At 24.9% G+C, this 19,198-nt stretch overlaps 1 protein-coding gene across 3 annotated transcripts; it reads left to right on the forward strand.

The window, feature by feature from the left end:
- Positions 1–9,724: 9,724 nt before the first annotated feature.
- LOC111422720 (serine protease inhibitor I/II-like) lies at positions 9,725–17,208 on the forward strand. 3 transcript variants are annotated; one of them, XM_071195758.1, is made up of 6 exons: positions 9,725–10,012; positions 10,240–10,347; positions 10,410–10,436; positions 10,490–10,594; positions 10,649–10,759; positions 16,783–17,208. In XM_071195758.1, the coding sequence occupies exons 1-6, from the start codon at positions 9,946–9,948 to the stop codon at positions 16,929–16,931; spliced, it is 567 nt and encodes a 188-aa protein (XP_071051859.1). In that variant the 5' UTR covers positions 9,725–9,945; the 3' UTR covers positions 16,932–17,208. The 3 variants fall into 3 exon arrangements, with proteins under 3 accessions (XP_071051859.1, XP_071051861.1, XP_071051860.1); XM_071195760.1 differs by having other exon boundaries at positions 17,093–17,208; XM_071195759.1 differs by lacking the exon at positions 16,783–17,208 and adding an exon at positions 16,667–16,776.
- Positions 17,209–19,198: the final 1,990 nt, after the last annotated feature.

Consider the following 19,198-nt stretch of genomic DNA (forward strand, 5'->3'; position numbering starts at 1 on the left):
ATTTAAAAGAATTGATGGTTTAATTAGAACCGTTTTGGTTTTGTGGTTACATTCGAAATTAGATAAACCAACGAGGAAACCCAACTTTAAAAGCGGTTTGTAAGCACAAAAAAGACAACCATCGGGGTGTTTCCACCCAAACATTATTTGAGTTAATGAATAAAAAGAATTGATTTTTCGTTGAATTTTTTATGAGTCTAAATGATTAATTTTGATACGTCCATAAAAAAGAAATTTACGTCATTGCCACGCTTACAATTTTATCAATACAAGGTTTTTCCTTCTTTTTCGGATCACATAATATTTACATTTCAGTAGGAGATAACGAGTTTCGAAGAAACTGGCGTAATCTTTTGAGTCAAGGTTGCGATCAAAAACCCTAAATGCTAATTTAAAAATTCCTGGAAGCCGTATTTATTGAAATTAAGGAATGAGACTTATTTTAAATTAAAGCTCAAAGCTTTCTCTTTAAAATGATGTATAATAATCGTTGGGTTGGTTAAGAAAAATATTGAGAAAAAAAATTTTGAAATAAAACGTACATTTTCGTATAACCTAAGAGTGTCAAAAAAGATGCTAATTTAAAAATTCCTGGAAGCCGTATTTATTGAAATTAAGGAATGAGACTTATTTTAAATCAAAACTCAAAGCTTTCTCTTTAAAATGATGTATAATAATCGTTGGGTTGGTTAAGAAAAATATTGAGAAAAAAAATTTTGAAATAAAACTTACATTTTCGTATAACCTAAGAGTGTCAAAAAAAATGCTAATTTAAAAATTCCTGGAAGCCGTATTTATTGAAATTAAAGAATGAAACTTATTTTAAATCAAAGCTCAAAGCTTTCTCTTTAAAATGATGTATAATAATCGTTGGGTTGGTTAAGAAAAATATTGAGAAAAAAAATTTTGAAATAAAACGTACATTTTCGTATAACCTAAGAGTGTCAAAAAAGATGCTAATTTAAAAATTCCTGGAAGCCGTATTTATTGAAATTAAGGAATGAGACTTATTTTAAATTAAAGCTCAAAGCTTTCTCTTTAAAATGATGTATAATAATTGATGGGTTGGATTGGAAAAATATAGAGAAAAAAAAGTTGAAATAAAACTTACATTTTCGTATAACCTAAAAGTGTCAAAAAAGATGCTAATTTAAAAATTCCTGGAAGCCGTATTTATTGAAATTAAGGAATGAAACTTATTTTAAATTAAAGTTCAAAGCTTGCTGTTTAAAATGATGTATAATAATCGTTGGGTTGGTTAAGAAAAATATTGAGAAAAAAAATTTTGAAATAAAACGTACATTTTCGTATAACCTAAGAGTGTCAAAAAAGATGCTAATTTAAAAATTCCTGGAAGCCGTATTTATTGAAATTAAGGAATGAGACTTATTTTAAATTAAAGCTCAAAGCTTTCTCTTTAAAATGGTGTATAATAATTGTTGGGTTGGATTGGAAAAATATAGAGAAAAAAAAAGTTGAAATAAAACTTACATTTTCGTATAACCTAAGAGTGTCAAAAAAGATGCTAATTTAAAAATTCCTGGAAGCCGTATTTATTGAAATTGAGGAATGAGACTTATTTTTAATTAAAGCTCAAAGCTTGCTGTTTAAAATGATGTATAATAATCGTTGGGTTGGTTAAGAAAAATATTGAGAAAAAAAATTTTGAAATAAAACGTACATTTTCGTATAACCTAAGAGTGTCAAAAAAGATGCTAATTTAAAAATTCCTGGAAGCCGTATTTATTGAAATTAAGGAATGAGACTTATTTTAAATTAAAGCTCAAAGCTTTCTCTTTAAAATGATGTGTAATAATTGATGGGTTGGATTGGGAAAATATTGAGAAAAAAAATGTTGAAATAAAACTTACATTTTCGTATAACCTAAGAGTGTCAAAAAAGATGCTAATTTAAAAATTCCTGGAAGCCGTATTTATTGAAATTAAGGAATGAGACTTATTTTAAATTAAAGCTCAAAGCTTGCTGTTTAAAATGATGTATAATAATCGTTGGGTTGGTTAAGAAAAATATTGAGAAAAAAAATGTTGAAATAAAACTTACATTTTCGTATAACCTAAGAGTGTCAAAAAAGATGCTAATTTAAAAATTCCTGGAAGCCGTATTTATTGAAATTAAGGAATGAGACTTATTTTAAATTAAAGCTCAAAGCTTGCTGTTTAAAATGATGTATAATAATCGTTGGGTTGGTTAAGAAAAATATTGAGAAAAAAAATTTTGAAATAAAACGTACATTTTCGTATAACCTAAGAGTGTCAAAAAAGATGCTAATTTAAAAATTCCTGGAAGCCGTATTTATTGAAATTAAGGAATGAGACTTATTTTAAATCAAAACTCAAAGCTTTCTCTTTAAAATGATGTATAATAATCGTTGGGTTGGTTAAGAAAAATATTGAGAAAAAAAATTTTGAAATAAAACGTACATTTTCGTATAACCTAAGAGTGTCAAAAAAGATGCTAATTTAAAAATTCCTGGAAGCCGTATTTATTGAAATTAAGGAATGAGACTTATTTTAAATTAAAGCTCAAAGCTTGCTGTTTAAAATGATGTATAATAATCGTTGGGTTGGTTAAGAAAAATATTGAGAAAAAAAATTTTGAAATAAAACGTACATTTTCGTATAACCTAAGAGTGTCAAAAAAGATGCTAATTTAAAAATTCCTGGAAGCCGTATTTATTGAAATTAAGAAATGAGACTTATTTTAAATTAAAGCTCAAAGCTTGCTGTTTAAAATGATGTATAATAATCGTTGGGTTGGTTAAGAAAAATATTGAGAAAAAAAATTTTGAAATAAAACGTACATTTTCGTATAACCTAAGAGTGTCAAAAAAGATGCTAATTTAAAAATTCCTGGAAGCCGTATTTATAGAAATTAAGGAATGAGACTTATTTTAAATTAAAGCTCAAAGCTTGCTGTTTAAAATGATGTATAATAATCGTTGGGTTGGTTAAGAAAAATATTGAGAAAAAAAATTTTGAAATAAAACGTACATTTTCGTATAACCTAAGAGTGTCAAAAAAGATGCTAATTTAAAAATTCCTGGAAGCCGTATTTATTGAAATTAAAGAATGAAACTTATTTTAAATCAAAGCTCAAAGCTTTCTCTTTAAAATGATGTATAATAATTGTTGGGTTGGATTGGAAAAATATAGAGAAAAAAAAAGTTGAAATAAAACTTACATTTTCGTATAACCTAAAAGTGTCAAAAAAGATGCTAATTTAAAAATTCCTGGAAGCCGTATTTATTGAAATTAAGGAATGAGACTTATTTTAAATTAAAGCTCAAAGCTTGCTGTTTAAAATGATGTATAATAATCGTTGGGTTGGTTAAGAAAAATATTGAGAAAAAAAATTTTGAAATAAAACGTACATTTCCGTATAACCTAAGAGTGTCAAAAAAGATGCTAATTTAAAAATTCCTGGAAGCCGTATTTATTGAAATTAAGGAATGAGACTTATTTTAAATCAAAACTCAAAGCTTTCTCTTTAAAATGATGTATAATAATCGTTGGGTTGGTTAAGAAAAATATTGAGAAAAAAAATTTTGAAATAAAACGTACATTTTCGTATAACCTAAGAGTGTCAAAAAAGATGCTAATTTAAAAATTCCTGGAAGCCGTATTTATTGAAATTAAGGAATGAGACTTATTTTAAATTAAAGCTCAAAGCTTGCTGTTTAAAATGATGTATAATAATCGTTGGGTTGGTTAAGAAAAATATTGAGAAAAAAAATTTTGAAATAAAACGTACATTTTCGTATAACCTAAGAGTGTCAAAAAAGATGCTAATTTAAAAATTCCTGGAAGCCGTATTTATTGAAATTAAGGAATGAGACTTATTTTAAATTAAAGCTCAAAGCTTGCTGTTTAAAATGATGTATAATAATCGTTGGGTTGGTTAAGAAAAATATTGAGAAAAAAAATTTTGAAATAAAACGTACATTTTCGTATAACCTAAGAGTGTCAAAAAAGATGCTAATTTAAAAATTCCTGGAAGCCGTATTTATAGAAATTAAGGAATGAGACTTATTTTAAATTAAAGCTCAAAGCTTGCTGTTTAAAATGATGTATAATAATCGTTGGGTTGGTTAAGAAAAATATTGAGAAAAAAAATTTTGAAATAAAACGTACATTTTCGTATAACCTAAGAGTGTCAAAAAAGATGCTAATTTAAAAATTCCTGGAAGCCGTATTTATTGAAATTAAAGAATGAAACTTATTTTAAATCAAAGCTCAAAGCTTTCTCTTTAAAATGATGTATAATAATTGTTGGGTTGGATTGGAAAAATATAGAGAAAAAAAAAGTTGAAATAAAACTTACATTTTCGTATAACCTAAAAGTGTCAAAAAAGATGCTAATTTAAAAATTCCTGGAAGCCGTATTTATTGAAATTAAGGAATGAGACTTATTTTAAATTAAAGCTCAAAGCTTGCTGTTTAAAATGATGTATAATAATCGTTGGGTTGGTTAAGAAAAATATTGAGAAAAAAAATTTTGAAATAAAACGTACATTTCCGTATAACCTAAGAGTGTCAAAAAAGATGCTAATTTAAAAATTCCTGGAAGCCGTATTTATTGAAATTAAGGAATGAGACTTATTTTAAATTAAAGCTCAAAGCTTGCTGTTTAAAATGATGTATAATAATCGTTGGGTTGGTTAAGAAAAATATTGAGAAAAAAAATTTTGAAATAAAACGTACATTTCCGTATAACCTAAGAGTGTCAAAAAAGATGCTAATTTAAAAATTCCTGGAAGCCGTATTTATTGAAATTAAGGAATGAGACTTATTTTAAATTAAAGCTCAAAGCTTGCTGTTTAAAATGATGTATAATAATCGTTGGGTTGGTTAAGAAAAATATTGAGAAAAAAAATTTTGAAATAAAACGTACATTTTCGTATAACCTAAGAGTGTCAAAAAAGATGCTAATTTAAAAATTCCTGGAAGCCGTATTTATTGAAATTAAGGAATGAGACTTATTTTAAATTAAAGCTCAAAGCTTTCTCTTTAAAATGGTGTATAATAATTGTTGGGTTGGATTGGAAAAATATAGAGAAAAAAAAAGTTGAAATAAAACTTACATTTTCGAATAACCTAAGAGTGTCAAAAAAGATGCTAATTTAAAAATTCCTGGAAGCCGTATTTATTGAAATTAAGGAATGAGACTTATTTTAAATTAAAGCTCAAAGCTTGCTGTTTAAAATTATGTATAATAATCGTTGGGTTGGTTAAGAAAAATATTGAGAAAAAAAATTTTGAAATAAAACGTACATTTTCGTATAACCTAAGAGTGTCAAAAAAGATGCTAATTTAAAAATTCCTGGAAGCCGTATTTATTGAAATTAAAGAATGAGACTTATTTTAAATTAAAGCTCAAAGCTTTCTCTTTAAAATGATGTATAATAATTGTAGGGTTGGATTGGAAAAATATTAAGAAAAAAAATGTTGAAACAACACTTACATTTAAAAGTGTCAAAAAAGATGCTAATTTAAAAATTCCTGGAAGCCGTATTTATTGCAATTAAGGAATGAAACTTATTTTAAATTAAAGCTCAAAGCTTTCTCTTTAAAATGATGTATAATAATTGTTGGGTTGGATTGGAAAAATATAGAGAAAAAAAAAGTTGAAATAAAACTTACATTTTCGAATAACCTAAGAGTGTCAAAAAAGATGCTAATTTAAAAATTCCTGGAAGCCGTATTTATTGAAATTAAGGAATGAGACTTATTTTAAATTAAAGCTCAAAGCTTGCTGTTTAAAATGATGTATAATAATCGTTGGGTTGGTTAAGAAAAATATTGAGAAAAAAAATTTTGAAATAAAACTTACATTTTCGAATAACCTAAAAGTGTCAAAAAAGATGCTAATTTAAAAATTCCTGGAAGCCGTGTTTATTGAAATTAAGGAATGAGACTAATTTTAAATTAAAGCTCAAAGCTTGCTGTTTAAAATGATGTATAATAATCGTTGGGTTGGTTAAGAAAAATATTGAGAAAAAAAATTTTGAAATAAAACGTACATTTTCGTATAACCTAAAAGTGTCAAAAAAGATGCTAATTTAAAAATTCCTGGAAGCCGTATTTATTGAAATTAAGGAATGAGACTTATTTTAAATTAAAGCTTAAAGCTTGCTGTTTAAAATGATGTATAATAATCGTTGGGTTGGTTAAGAAAAATATTGAGAAAAAAAATTTTGAAATAAAACGTACATTTTCGTATAACCTAAGAGTGTCAAAAAAGATGCTAATTTAAAAATTCCTGGAAGCCGTATTTATTGAAATTAAGGAATGAAACTTATTTTAAATCAAAGCTCAAAACTTTCTCTTTAAAATGATGTATAATAATCGTTGGGTTGGTTAAGAAAAATATTGAGAAAAAAATTTTTGAAATAAAACGTACATTTTCGTATAACATAAGAGTGTCAAAAAAGATGCTAATTTAAAAATTCCTGGAAGCCGTATTTATTGAAATTAAGGAATGAAACTTATTTTAAATCAAAGTTCAAAGCTTGCTGTTTAAAATGATGTATAATAATCGTTGGGTTGGTTAAGAAAAATATTGAGAAAAAAAATTTTGAAATAAAACGTACATTTTCGTATAACCTAAGAGTGTCAAAAAAGATGCTAATTTAAAAATTCCTGGAAGCCGTATTTATTGAAATTAAGGAATGAGACTTATTTTAAATTAAAGCTCAAAGCTTGCTGTTTAAAATGATGTATAATAATCGTTGGGTTGGTTAAGAAAAATATTGAGAAAAAAAATTTTGAAATAAAACGTACATTTTCGTATAACCTAAGAGTGTCAAAAAAGATGCTAATTTAAAAATTCCTGGAAGCCGTATTTATTGAAATTAAGGAATGAGACTTATTTTAAATCAAAACTCAAAGCTTTCTCTTTAAAATGATGTATAATAATCGTTGGGTTGGTTAAGAAAAATATTGAGAAAAAAAATTTTGAAATAAAACGTACATTTTCGTATAACCTAAGAGTGTCAAAAAAGATGCTAATTTAAAAATTCCTGGAAGCCGTATTTATTGAAATTAAGGAATGAAACTTATTTTAAATCAAAGTTCAAAGCTTGCTGTTTAAAATGATGTATAATAATCGTTGGGTTGGTTAAGAAAAATATTGAGAAAAAAAATTTTGAAATAAAACGTACATTTTCGTATAACCTAAGAGTGTCAAAAAAGATGCTAATTTAAAAATTCCTGGAAGCCGTATTTATTGAAATTAAGGAATGAGACTTATTTTAAATTAAAGCTCAAAGCTTGCTGTTTAAAATGATGTATAATAATCGTTGGGTTGGTTAAGAAAAATATTGAGAAAAAAAATTTTGAAATAAAACGTACATTTTCGTATAACCTAAGAGTGTCAAAAAAGATGCTAATTTAAAAATTCCTGGAAGCCGTATTTATTGAAATTAAGGAATGAGACTTATTTTAAATTAAAGCTCAAAGCTTGCTGTTTAAAATGATGTATAATAATCGTTGGGTTGGTTAAGAAAAATATTGAGAAAAAAAATTTTGAAATAAAACGTACATTTTCGTATAACCTAAGAGTGTCAAAAAAGATGCTAATTTAAAAATTCCTGGAAGCCGTATTTATTGAAATTAAGGAATGAGACTTATTTTAAATCAAAACTCAAAGCTTTCTCTTTAAAATGATGTATAATAATCGTTGGGTTGGTTAAGAAAAATATTGAGAAAAAAAATTTTGAAATAAAACGTACATTTTCGTATAACCTAAGATTGTCAAAAAAGATGCTAATTTAAAAATTCCTGGAAGCCGTATTTATTGAAATTAAGGAATGAGACTTATTCTAAATTAAAGCTCAAAGGTTTCTCTTTAAAATGATGTGTAATAATTGATGGGTTGGATTGGGAAAATATTGAGAAAAAAAATGTTGAAATAAAACTTACATTTTCGTATAATGTCAAAAAAGATGCTAATTTAAAAATTCCTGGAAGCCGTATTTATTGAAATTAAGGAATGAGACTTATTTTAAATTAAAGCTCAAAGCTTGCTGTTTAAAATGATGTATAATAATCGTTGGGTTGGTTAAGAAAAATATTGAGAAAAAAAATGTTGAAATAAAACTTACATTTTCGTATAACCTAAGAGTGTCAAAAAAGATGCTAATTTAAAAATTCCTGGAAGCCGTATTTATTGAAATTAAGGAATGAGACTTATTTTAAATTAAAGCTCAAAGCTTTCTCTTTAAAATGATGTATAATAATCGTTGGGTTGGTTAAGAAAAATATTGAGAAAAAAAATTTTGAAATAAAACGTACATTTTCGTATAACCTAAGAGTGTCAAAAAAGATGCTAATTTAAAAATTCCTGGAAGCCGTATTTATTGAAATTAAGGAATGAGACTTATTTTAAATTAAAGCTCAAAGCTTGCTGTTTAAAATGATGTATAATAATCGTTGGGTTGGTTAAGAAAAATATTGAGAAAAAAAATGTTGAAATAAAACTTACATTTTCGTATAACCTAAGAGTGTCAAAAAAGATGCTAATTTAAAAATTCCTGGAAGCCGTATTTATTGAAATTAAGGAATGAGACTTATTTTAAATTAAAGCTCAAAGCTTTCTCTTTAAAATGATGTATAATAATCGTTGGGTTGGTTAAGAAAAATATTGAGAAAAAAAATTTTGAAATAAAACGTACATTTTCGTATAACCTAAGAGTGTCAAAAAAGATGCTAATTTAAAAATTCCTGGAAGCCGTATTTATTGAAATTAAGGAATGAGACTTATTTTAAATTAAAGCTCAAAGCTTTCTCTTTAAAATGATGTATAATAATCGTTGGGTTGGTTAAGAAAAATATTGAGAAAAAAAATTTTGAAATAAAACGTACATTTTCGTATAACCTAAGAGTGTCAAAAAAGATGCTAATTTAAAAATTCCTGGAAGCCGTATTTATTGAAATTAAGGAATGAGACTTATTTTAAATTAAAGCTCAAAGCTTGCTGTTTAAAATGATGTATAATAATCGTTGGGTTGGTTAAGAAAAATATTGAGAAAAAAAAAGTTGAAATAAAACTTACATTTTCGAATAACCTAAGAGTGTCAAAAAAGATGCTAATTTAAAAATTCCTGGAAGCCGTATTTATTGAAATTAAAGAATGAAACTTGTTTTAAATCAAAGCTCAAAGCTTTCTCTTTAAAATGATGTATAATAATTGTTGGGTTGGATTGGAAAAATATAGAGAAAAAAAAAGTTGAAATAAAACTTACATTTTCGTATAACCTAAGAGTGTCAAAAAAGATGCTAATTTAAAAATTCCTGGAAGCCGTATTTATTGAAATTAAAGAATGAAACTTGTTTTAAATCAAAGCTCAAAGCTTTCTCTTTAAAATGATGTATAATAATCGTTGGGTTGGATTGGAAAAATATTGAGAAAAAAAATGTTGAAATAAAACGTACATTTTCGTATAACCTAAGAGTGTCAAAAAAGATGCTAATTTAAAAATGTTATGTTAGGTTATGTTTATTCAAATCTAATTTATTTAAATAATAAATGTTGGATTAATGATTTCTCTTATTAAAATAAAAACTTGGTACAAAAAAAATGTGTGATCCTTACAAAAAAAGTTGAGACGTCGACAAAAAAAGAGAACTCTTTGCATTCCAAGGAGTTCATTTCGAGGAAGAAGACTCGTAGAGGAACAAAGGGGCCGCCGAAAAACCCGAGGCCCCACTCCTCTCTCATTCCTCTTCGTTGTATCCGGTCTGGTTTCGTTTCGTTTCTCCAATGACACTCGTCTTTGCAGAGCTTGCAGAGTTGCTGTGTTATAAAAGATAGACCCAGAGGACACATCTGTTATCAATTTATTATAAAACTCGCGTCCGTTCGGTTCGGGTATCGACAAAGTCTTTCTTTCATATCCCGATTTTGTTTTCTTAGGCATAATTCGAAATGAAGAATGCACGTTTTTTATTTACCGCCGTTTTATTAACTATTTTTATTAGCAATACTTTTGCACGTAAGTAAAACTTAATTTATTTTTAATTTTAATTCATTTCATTTCGTTGAAAGTAACTTGGGGTTATCTTTATTTAAGACCTTTGTACCAAAAATGTTTTTTTTTATCATCTTGTAATAATTATTATTAGAAGCGCTATAATTATTACGTAAAAAATCGTTTCTTTGTATCTTCGTTTAAATATAGACACAACTCTGATAACTAAATTTCTTTCCCTATCAACATAGAAATTGGAACTAGTTGTAATGATGGTGATACCAAAAAAGATGATGAAGGATGTAACGATTGCTTCTGTTCAAACGGACTTTGGGCTTGTACTTTAAAACTTTGCGGAGGTAATTAAACTTAAATACGAACGTTATTGCGGTTTTTTTTTATTATTAAATAACTTTTTTAGACACTCACATTCAACTTAAACGAGAAGGTAAAGTAAAGTCATGGTCATAAACTTGATTAATTAATTTTTTTCATCATTAGCTCCTGAATGCTCAGCTGGAGAAACGAAACAAATCGCGTGTAATCATTGCAAATGCATTCAGGGTCGATGGGCTTGCTCCAGAAAAGCTTGTTTAACAAAAAGAGGTTTAATTAAAATGCCACCTTGTTAGTAATCGACTTTAAAATGATAATTTTTAGAAATTAACGAATGCGAACAAGGTGAGACGAAACAACAAGATTGCAATCAGTGTTTCTGCTCAAATGGGAGATGGATTTGCACTTTGAGAGGTTGCTTAAAAAAGAAACGAGGTAATTATGTAACTCTTAGGGTAGGCACACACGGTCGATTTTTAGTCAAAACTTGATTTAATCAAAAAATTTTGTTAACAAAATTTGTTTAGAATTACTTCAGGAACAGTGTTTGTTAATAAAATTTTTTGCTAACTTGAAATTTTAATTTCATGCTATCAAAATTAATTATCTCAATAATTATTGTTTCTATCAAAAAATGTTTTAAATAAAATTTGTTTCAATTTCGATTTTGAATCAATTATCTTAATAAAAAATTTTTACATCTCTATTAATTAAGCATTTAAATATAATTATGTATAAAAACGAAAAAATTATTATTTTGAGGTTATCTCCTTAATTATTGACTAAATCAAAAAAAATTGTTGACAAAGTTTGTTTGGAATTGTTTCAGAAACAATTTTTGTTAACACAATTTTTTGCTAACTTGAAATTTTAATTTCCCACTGAATAGTACGCAATCAAAATTAATTATCTCAACAATTATTGTTTTTATTAAAAAATGTTTTAAATAAAATTTGTTTCAATTTCGATTTTGAATCAATTATCTTAATAAAATTTTTTTACATCTCTATTTATTAAGCATTTAAGTATAATTATGTATAAAAACGGAAAAATTATTATTTTGAGGTTATCTCCTTAATTATTGATTAAATTAAAAAAAATTGTTGACAAAGTTTGTTTGGAATTGTTTCAGAAACAATTTTTGTTAACACAATTTTTTTCTAACTAAAAATTTTAATTTCCCACTGAATAGTATGCTACAAAAATTAATATTTTTGAGGTTATATCCTTATTGTTGACTTAATCAAAAAATTTTGTTAACAAAATTTGTTTAGAATTACTTCAGGAACAGTGTTTGTTAATACAATTTTTTGCTAACTTGAAATTTTAATTTCATGCTATCAAAATTAATTATCTCAATAATTATTGTTTCTATCAAAAAATGTTTTAAATAAAATTTGTTTCAATTTCGATTTTAAATCAATTATCTCAATAAAATTTTTTTACATCTCTATTAATTAACCATCTAAGTATAATTATGTATAAAAACGGAAAAATTATTATTTTGAGGTTATCTCCTTAATTATTGATTAAATCAAAAAAAATTGTTGACAAAGTTTGTTTGGAATTGTTTCAGGAACAATTTTTGTTAACACAATTTTTTTCTAACTTGAAATTTTAATTTCCCACTGAATAGTATGGTACAAAAATTAATATTTTTGAGGTTATATCCTTATTGTTGGTTTAATCAAAAAATTTTGTTAACAAAATTTGTTTAGAATTACTTCAGGAACAGTGTTTGTTAATACAATTTTTTGCTAACTTGAAATTTTAATTTCCCTCTGAATAGTATGCTATCAAAATTAATTATCTCAATAATTATTGTTTCTATCAAAAAATGTTTTAAATAAAATTTGTTTCAATTTCGATTTTGAATCAATTATCTTAATAAAAAATTTTTACATCTCTATTAATTAACCATCTAAGTATAATTATGTATAAAAACGCAAAAATTATTATTTTGAGGTTATCTCCTTAATTATTGATTAAATCAAAAAAAATTGTTGATAAAGTTTGTTTGGAATTGTTTCAGGAACAATTTTTGTTAACACAATTTTTTTCTAACTTGAAATTTTAATTTCCCACTGAATAGTATGGTACAAAAATTAATATTTTTGAGGTTATATCCTTATTGTTGATTTAATCAAAAAATTTTGTTAACAAAATTTGTTTAGAATTACTTCAGGAACAGTGTTTGTTAATACAATTTTTTGCTAACTTGAAATTTTAATTTCCCTCTGAATAGTATGCTATCAAAATTAATTATCTCAACAATTATTGTTTTTATTAAAAAATGTTTTAAATAAAATTTGTTTCAATTTCGATTTTGAATCAATTATCTTAATAAAAATTTTTTACATCTCTATTAATTAACCATCTAAGTATAATTATGTATAAAAACGGAAAAATTATTATTTTGAGGTTATCTCCTTAATTATTGACTAAATCAAAAAAAATTGTTGGCAAAGTTTGTTTGGAATTGTTTCAGGAACAATTTTTGTTAACACAATTTTTTTCTAACTTGAAATTTTAATTTCCCACTGAATAGTATGGTACAAAAATTAATATTTTTGAGGTTATATCCTTATTGTTGATTTAATCAAAAAATGCTGTTAACAAAATTTGTTTAGAATTACTTCAGCAACACTGTTTGTTAATACAATTATTTGCTAACTTGAAATTTTAATTTCCCTCTGAATAGTATGCTATCAAAATTAATTATCTCGATAATTATTGGTTTTATCAAAAAATGTTTTAAATAAAATTTGTTTCAATTTCGATTTTGAATCAATTATCTCAATAAAAAAATTTTACATCTCCATTAATTAAGCATCTAAGTATAATTATGTATAAAAACGGAAAAATTATTATTTTGAGGTTATCTCCTTAATTATTGATTAAATCAAAAAATTTTGTTAACAATGTTTGTTAAGAATTGCTTCAGGAACAGTGTTTGTTAAAACAATTTTTTTCTAACTTGAAATTTTAATTTCCCACTGAACAGTATGCTGTTCTTTTAATCAGAACGAGTGGAGGGGGGAAATCGTATCGTTTTGTTACAAAAGTTCCGTGCCCTAGTAATTAATTATCGTACCCGACGTCAGCATTGAAAGTATGCAACCATTATTACAATATAGGTATTGCAATACACAATTTGCGTATGATGCGTATTGCACTGTGATATTGGTTGCATACTTGCAATGATGACGTCGGGTACGATAATTAATTAACACACTGTATTTAGTGTAGTATACAGGGTGTATCTGAATGACTGCAACAAACTTCAAGGGGTGATTCTTTAGTGAATTTTAAGGGTACTTTGATATATGAACCATGGGCGACTTCGGCTTCCCTAAGGAGCTACACCCCTTCAAAAATACCTTAAAAATAGCATACTATTCAGAGGGAAATTAAAATTTAAAGTTAGCAAAAAATTGTATTAACAAACACTGTTCCTGAAGTAATTCTAAACAAATTTTGTTAATAAAATTTTTTGATTAAATCAACAATAAGGATATAACCTCAAAAATATTAATTTTTGTACCATACTATTCAGTGGGAAATTAAAATTTCAAGTTAGAAAAAAATTGTGTTAACAAAAATTGTTCCTGAAACAATTCCAAACAAACTTTGTCAACAATTTTTTTTGATTTAATCAATAATTAAGGAGATAACCTTAAAATAATAATTTTTCCGTTTTTATACATAATTACACTTAAATGCTTAATTAATAGAGATGTAAAAAAATTTTATTAAGATAATTGATTCAAAATCGAAATTGAAACAAATTTTATTTAAAACATTTTTTAATAAAAACAATAATTGTTGAGATAATTAATTTTGATAGCATACTATTCAGAGGGAAATTAAAATTTCAAGTTAGCAAAAAATTGTATTAACAAACACTGTTCCTGAAGTAATTCTAAACAAATTTTGTTAACAAAATTTTTTGATTAAATCAACAATAAGGATATAACCTCAAAAATATTAATTTTTGTAGCATACTATTCAGTGGGAAATTAAAATTTCAAGTTAGAAAAAAATTGTGTTAACAAAAATTGTTCCTGAAACAATTCCAAACAAACTTTGTCAACAATTTTTTTTGATTTAATCAATAATTAAGGAGATAACCTCAAAATAATAATTTTTCCGTTTTTATACATAATTATACTTAGATGCTTAATTAATAGAGATGTAAAAAAATTTTATTAAGATAATTGATTCAAAATCGAAATTGAAACAAATTTTATTTAAAACATTTTTTAATAAAAACAATAATTGTTGAGATAATTAATTTTGATAGCATACTATTCAGAGGGAAATTAAAATTTCAAGTTAGAAAAAAATTGTGTTAACAAAAATTGTTCCTGAAACAATTCCAAACAAACTTTGTTAACAATTTTTTTTGATTTAGTCAATAATTAAGGAGATAACCTCAAAATAATAATTTTTCCGTTTTTATACATAATTATACTTAGATGGTTAATTAATAGAGATGTGAAAAAATTTTATTAAGATAATTGATTCAAAATCGAAATTGAAACAAATTTTATTTAAAACATTTTTTAATAAAAACAATAATTGTTGAGATAATTAATTTTGATAGCATACTATTCAGAGGGAAATTAAAATTTCAAGTTAGCAAAAAATTTTATTAACAAACACTGTTCCTGAAGTAATTCTAATCAAATTTTGTTAACAAAATTTTTTGATTAAATCAACAATAAGGATATAACCTCAAAAATATTAATTTTTGTACCATACTATTCAGTGGGAAATTAAAATTTCAAGTTAGAAAAAAATTGTGTTAACAAAAATTGTTCCTGAAACAATTCCAAACAAACTTTGTCAACATTTTTTTTTGATTTAATCAATAATTAAGGAGATAACCTCAAATTAATAATTTTTCCGTTTTTATACGTAATTATACTTAGATGCTTAATTAATAGAGATGTAAAAAAATTTTATTAAGATAATTGATTCAAAATCGAAATTGAAACAAATTTTATTTAAAACATTTTTTAATAAAAACAATAATTGTTGAGATAATTAAGTTTGATAGCATACTATTCAGAGGGAAATTAAAATTTCAAGTTAGCAAAAAATTGTATTAACAAACACTGTTCCTGAAGTAATTCTAAACAAATTTTGTTAACAACATTTTTTGATTAAATCAACAATAAGGATATAACCTCAAAAATATTAATTTTTGTACCATACTATTCAGTGGGAAATTAAAATTTCAAGTCAGAAAAAAATTATGTTAACAAAAATTGTTCCTGAAACAATTCCAAACAAACTTTGTCAACATTTTTTTTTGATTTAATCAATAATTAAGGAGATAACCTCAGAATAATAATTTTTCCGTTTTTATATATAATTATACTTAGATGGTTAATTAATAGAGATGTAAAAATTTTTTATTAAGATAATTGGTTCAAAATCGAAATTGAAACAAATTTTATTTAAAACATTTTTTAATAAAAATAATAATTGTTGAGATAATTAATTTTGATAGCATACTATTCAGTGGGAAATTAAAATTTAAAGTTAGCAAAAAATTGTATTAACAAACACTGTTCCTGAAGTAATTCTAAACAAATTTTGTTAACAAAATTTTTTGATTAAATCAACAATAAGGATATAACCTCAAAAATATTAATTTTTGTAGCATACTATTCAGTGGGAAATTAAAATTTTTAGTTAGAAAAAAATTGTGTTAACAAAAATTGTTCCTGAAACAATTCCAAACAAACTTTGTCAACAATTTTTTTTGATTTAATCAATAATTAAGGAGATAACCGCAAAATAATAATTTTTCCGTTTTTATACATAATTATACTTAGATGGTTAATTAATAGAGATGTAAAAAAATTTTATTGAGATAATTGATTCAAAATCGAAATTGAAATAAATTTTATTTAAAACATTTTTTGATAGAAACAATAATTATTGAGATAATTAATTTTTGTAGCATACTATTCAGAGGGAAATTAAAATTTCAAGTTAGCAAAAAATTGTATTAACAAACACTGTTCCTGAAGTAATTCTAAACAAATTTTGTTAACAACATTTTTTGATTAAATCAATAATAAGGATATAACCTCAAAAATATTAATTTTTGTACCATACTATTCAGTGGGAAATTAAAATGTCAAGTTAGAAAAAAATTATGTTAACAAAAATTGTTCCTGAAACTAATCTAGAATAATCGACCGTGTGTGCCTACCCTTAGCAAATCATTTCATCAATTTTCTCATTCCACAAAGTATTTGTTCATCATAATCATCTCATTTTTGTTTATTTATTTTATTATCATTATGTTTTTGATTTTTAACGAAGAAATAAACCTTTCGGAAAAACAATTTCGCGCAACGGAATGGAAAGCAACAAATACTTGGTTGAATGAAAAATGAATCAATAAATTTACTTCAACTTATTAATTTATTTCGAAATAGATGTTCCAACGAAGGTTTTGGCCGATTTGAAGAATGTTCCTTGTTCCCCAAGCGACACTTTTTTCTTCGATTGTAACCGTTGTCAGTGTAATTTTGAACGGACGGGTTACACGTGTGTAAAAGCACAAAATTGCACGTTAACAACATAACGAAATTTCTTTTATGATAAACGAAAAGTATTTTTTTCTTCGTACACTGCCCCTTTCATTTTATTTTTTCGTTAAATAAGACTGAATTAATTTTTTTTAAATCATTTCACGCTTTCTTTATTAGCTAAGATTTATTTTTAGATAATTTTTTTTTCTTGTAGAAACTTATTGAAGCTTTTACGTTAAAAGGAACATCCTCTTTCGATTAATTACGAAATATTTTTATAATAACTTTTGTAATAATTTTTTTTTAAACTTAATAAATCTCTTAATTCAATGATTTTGCGTTATTTCTAAATCTAACATAAAGCTTAACCCTTTGTGTCCCCACTGTACTTTGAAACACTCATTTTAAACTGTAGGTTATATGAAAATGTAAGTTTTATTTCAACATTTTTTTTCTTAATATTTTTCCAATCGAACCCATCAATTATTATACATCATTTCAAAGAGAAAGCTTTGAGCTTTAATTTAAAATAAGTTTCATTTCGTAATTTCAATAAATACGGCTTCCAGGAATTTTTAAATTAGCATCATTTTTGACACTCTTAGGTTATATGAAAATGTAAGTTTTATTTCAACATTTTTTTTCTTAATATTTTTCCAATCCAACCCATCAACTATTATACATCATTTTAAAGAGAAAGCTTTGAGCTTTAATTTAAAATAAGTTTCATTCCTTAATTTCAATAAATACGGCTTCCAGGAATTTTTAAATTAGCATCTTTTTTGACACTCTTAGGTTATACGAAAATGTAAGTTTTATTTCAACATTTTTTTTCTTAATATTTTTCCAATCCAACCCATCAATTATTATACATCATTTTAAAGAGAAAGCTTTGAGCTTTAATTTAAAATAAGTTTCATTCCTTAATTTCAATAAATACGGCTTCCAGGAATTTTTAAATTAGCATCTTTTTTGACACTTTTAGGTTATTCGAAAATGTAAGTTTTATTTCAACATTTTTTTTCTTAATATTTTTCCAATCCAACCCATCAATTATTATACATCATTTTAAAGAGAAAGCTTTGAGCTTTAATTTAAAATAAGTTTCATTCCTTAATTTCAATAAATACGGCTTCCAGGAATTTTTAAATTAGCATCTTTTTTGACACTCTTAGGTTATATGAAAATGTAAGTTTTATTTCAACATTTTTTTTCTCAATATTTTCCCAATCGAACCCATCAATTATTATACATCATTTTAAAGAGAAAGCTTTGAGCTTTAATTTAAAATAAGTTTCATTCCTTAATTTCAATAAATACGGCTTCCAGGAATTTTTAAATTAGCATCTTTTTTGACACTCTTAGGTTATATGAAAATGTAAGTTTTATTTCAACATTTTTTTTCTCAATATTTTCCCAATCCAACCCATCAATTATTACACATCATTTTAATGAGAAAGCTTTGAGCTTTAATTTGAAATAAGTTTCATTCTTTAATTTCAATAAATACGGCTTCCAGGAATTTTTAAATTAGCATCTTTTTTGATATTTTTAGGTTATACGAAAATGTAAGTTTTATTTCAACATTTTTTTTCTCAATATTTTCCCAATCCAACCCATCAATTATTATACATCGTTTTAAAGAGAAAGCTTTGAGCTTTAATTTAAAATAAGTTTCATTTCGCAATTTCAATAAATACGGCTTCCAGGAATTTTTAAATTAGCATCTTTTTTGACACTCTTAGGTTATATGAAAATGTAAGTTTTATTTCAACATTTTTTTTTTAAATATTTTTCCAATCCAACCCATCAACTATTATACATCATTTTAAAGAGAAAGCTTTGAGCTTTAATTTAAAATACGTATCATTCCTTGATTTCAATAAATACGGCTTCCAGGAATTTTTAAATTAGCATCTTTTTTGATATTTTTAGGTTATACGAAAATGTAAGTTTTATTTCAACATTTTTTTTCTTAATATTTTTCTAATCCAACCCATCAATTATTATACATCATTTTAAAGAGAAAGCTTTGAGCTTTAATTTAAAATAAGTTTCATTTCGTAATTTCAATAAATACGGCTTCCAGGAATTTTTAAATTAGCATCTTTTTTGACACTCTTAGGTTATATGAAAATGTAAATTTTATTTCAACATTTTTTTTCTCGATATTTTCCCAATCCGACCCATCAATTATTATACATCATTTTAAAGAGAAAGCTTTGAGCTTTAATTTAAAATAAGTTTCATTCCTTAATTTCAATAAATACGGCTTCCAGGAATTTTTAAATTAGCATCTTTTTTGATATTTTTAGGTTAT

The sequence above is a fragment of the Onthophagus taurus genome, chromosome 5 (assembly GCF_036711975.1).
Source record: "Onthophagus taurus isolate NC chromosome 5, IU_Otau_3.0, whole genome shotgun sequence".
Lineage (NCBI taxonomy): Eukaryota > Metazoa > Arthropoda > Insecta > Coleoptera > Scarabaeidae > Onthophagus > Onthophagus taurus.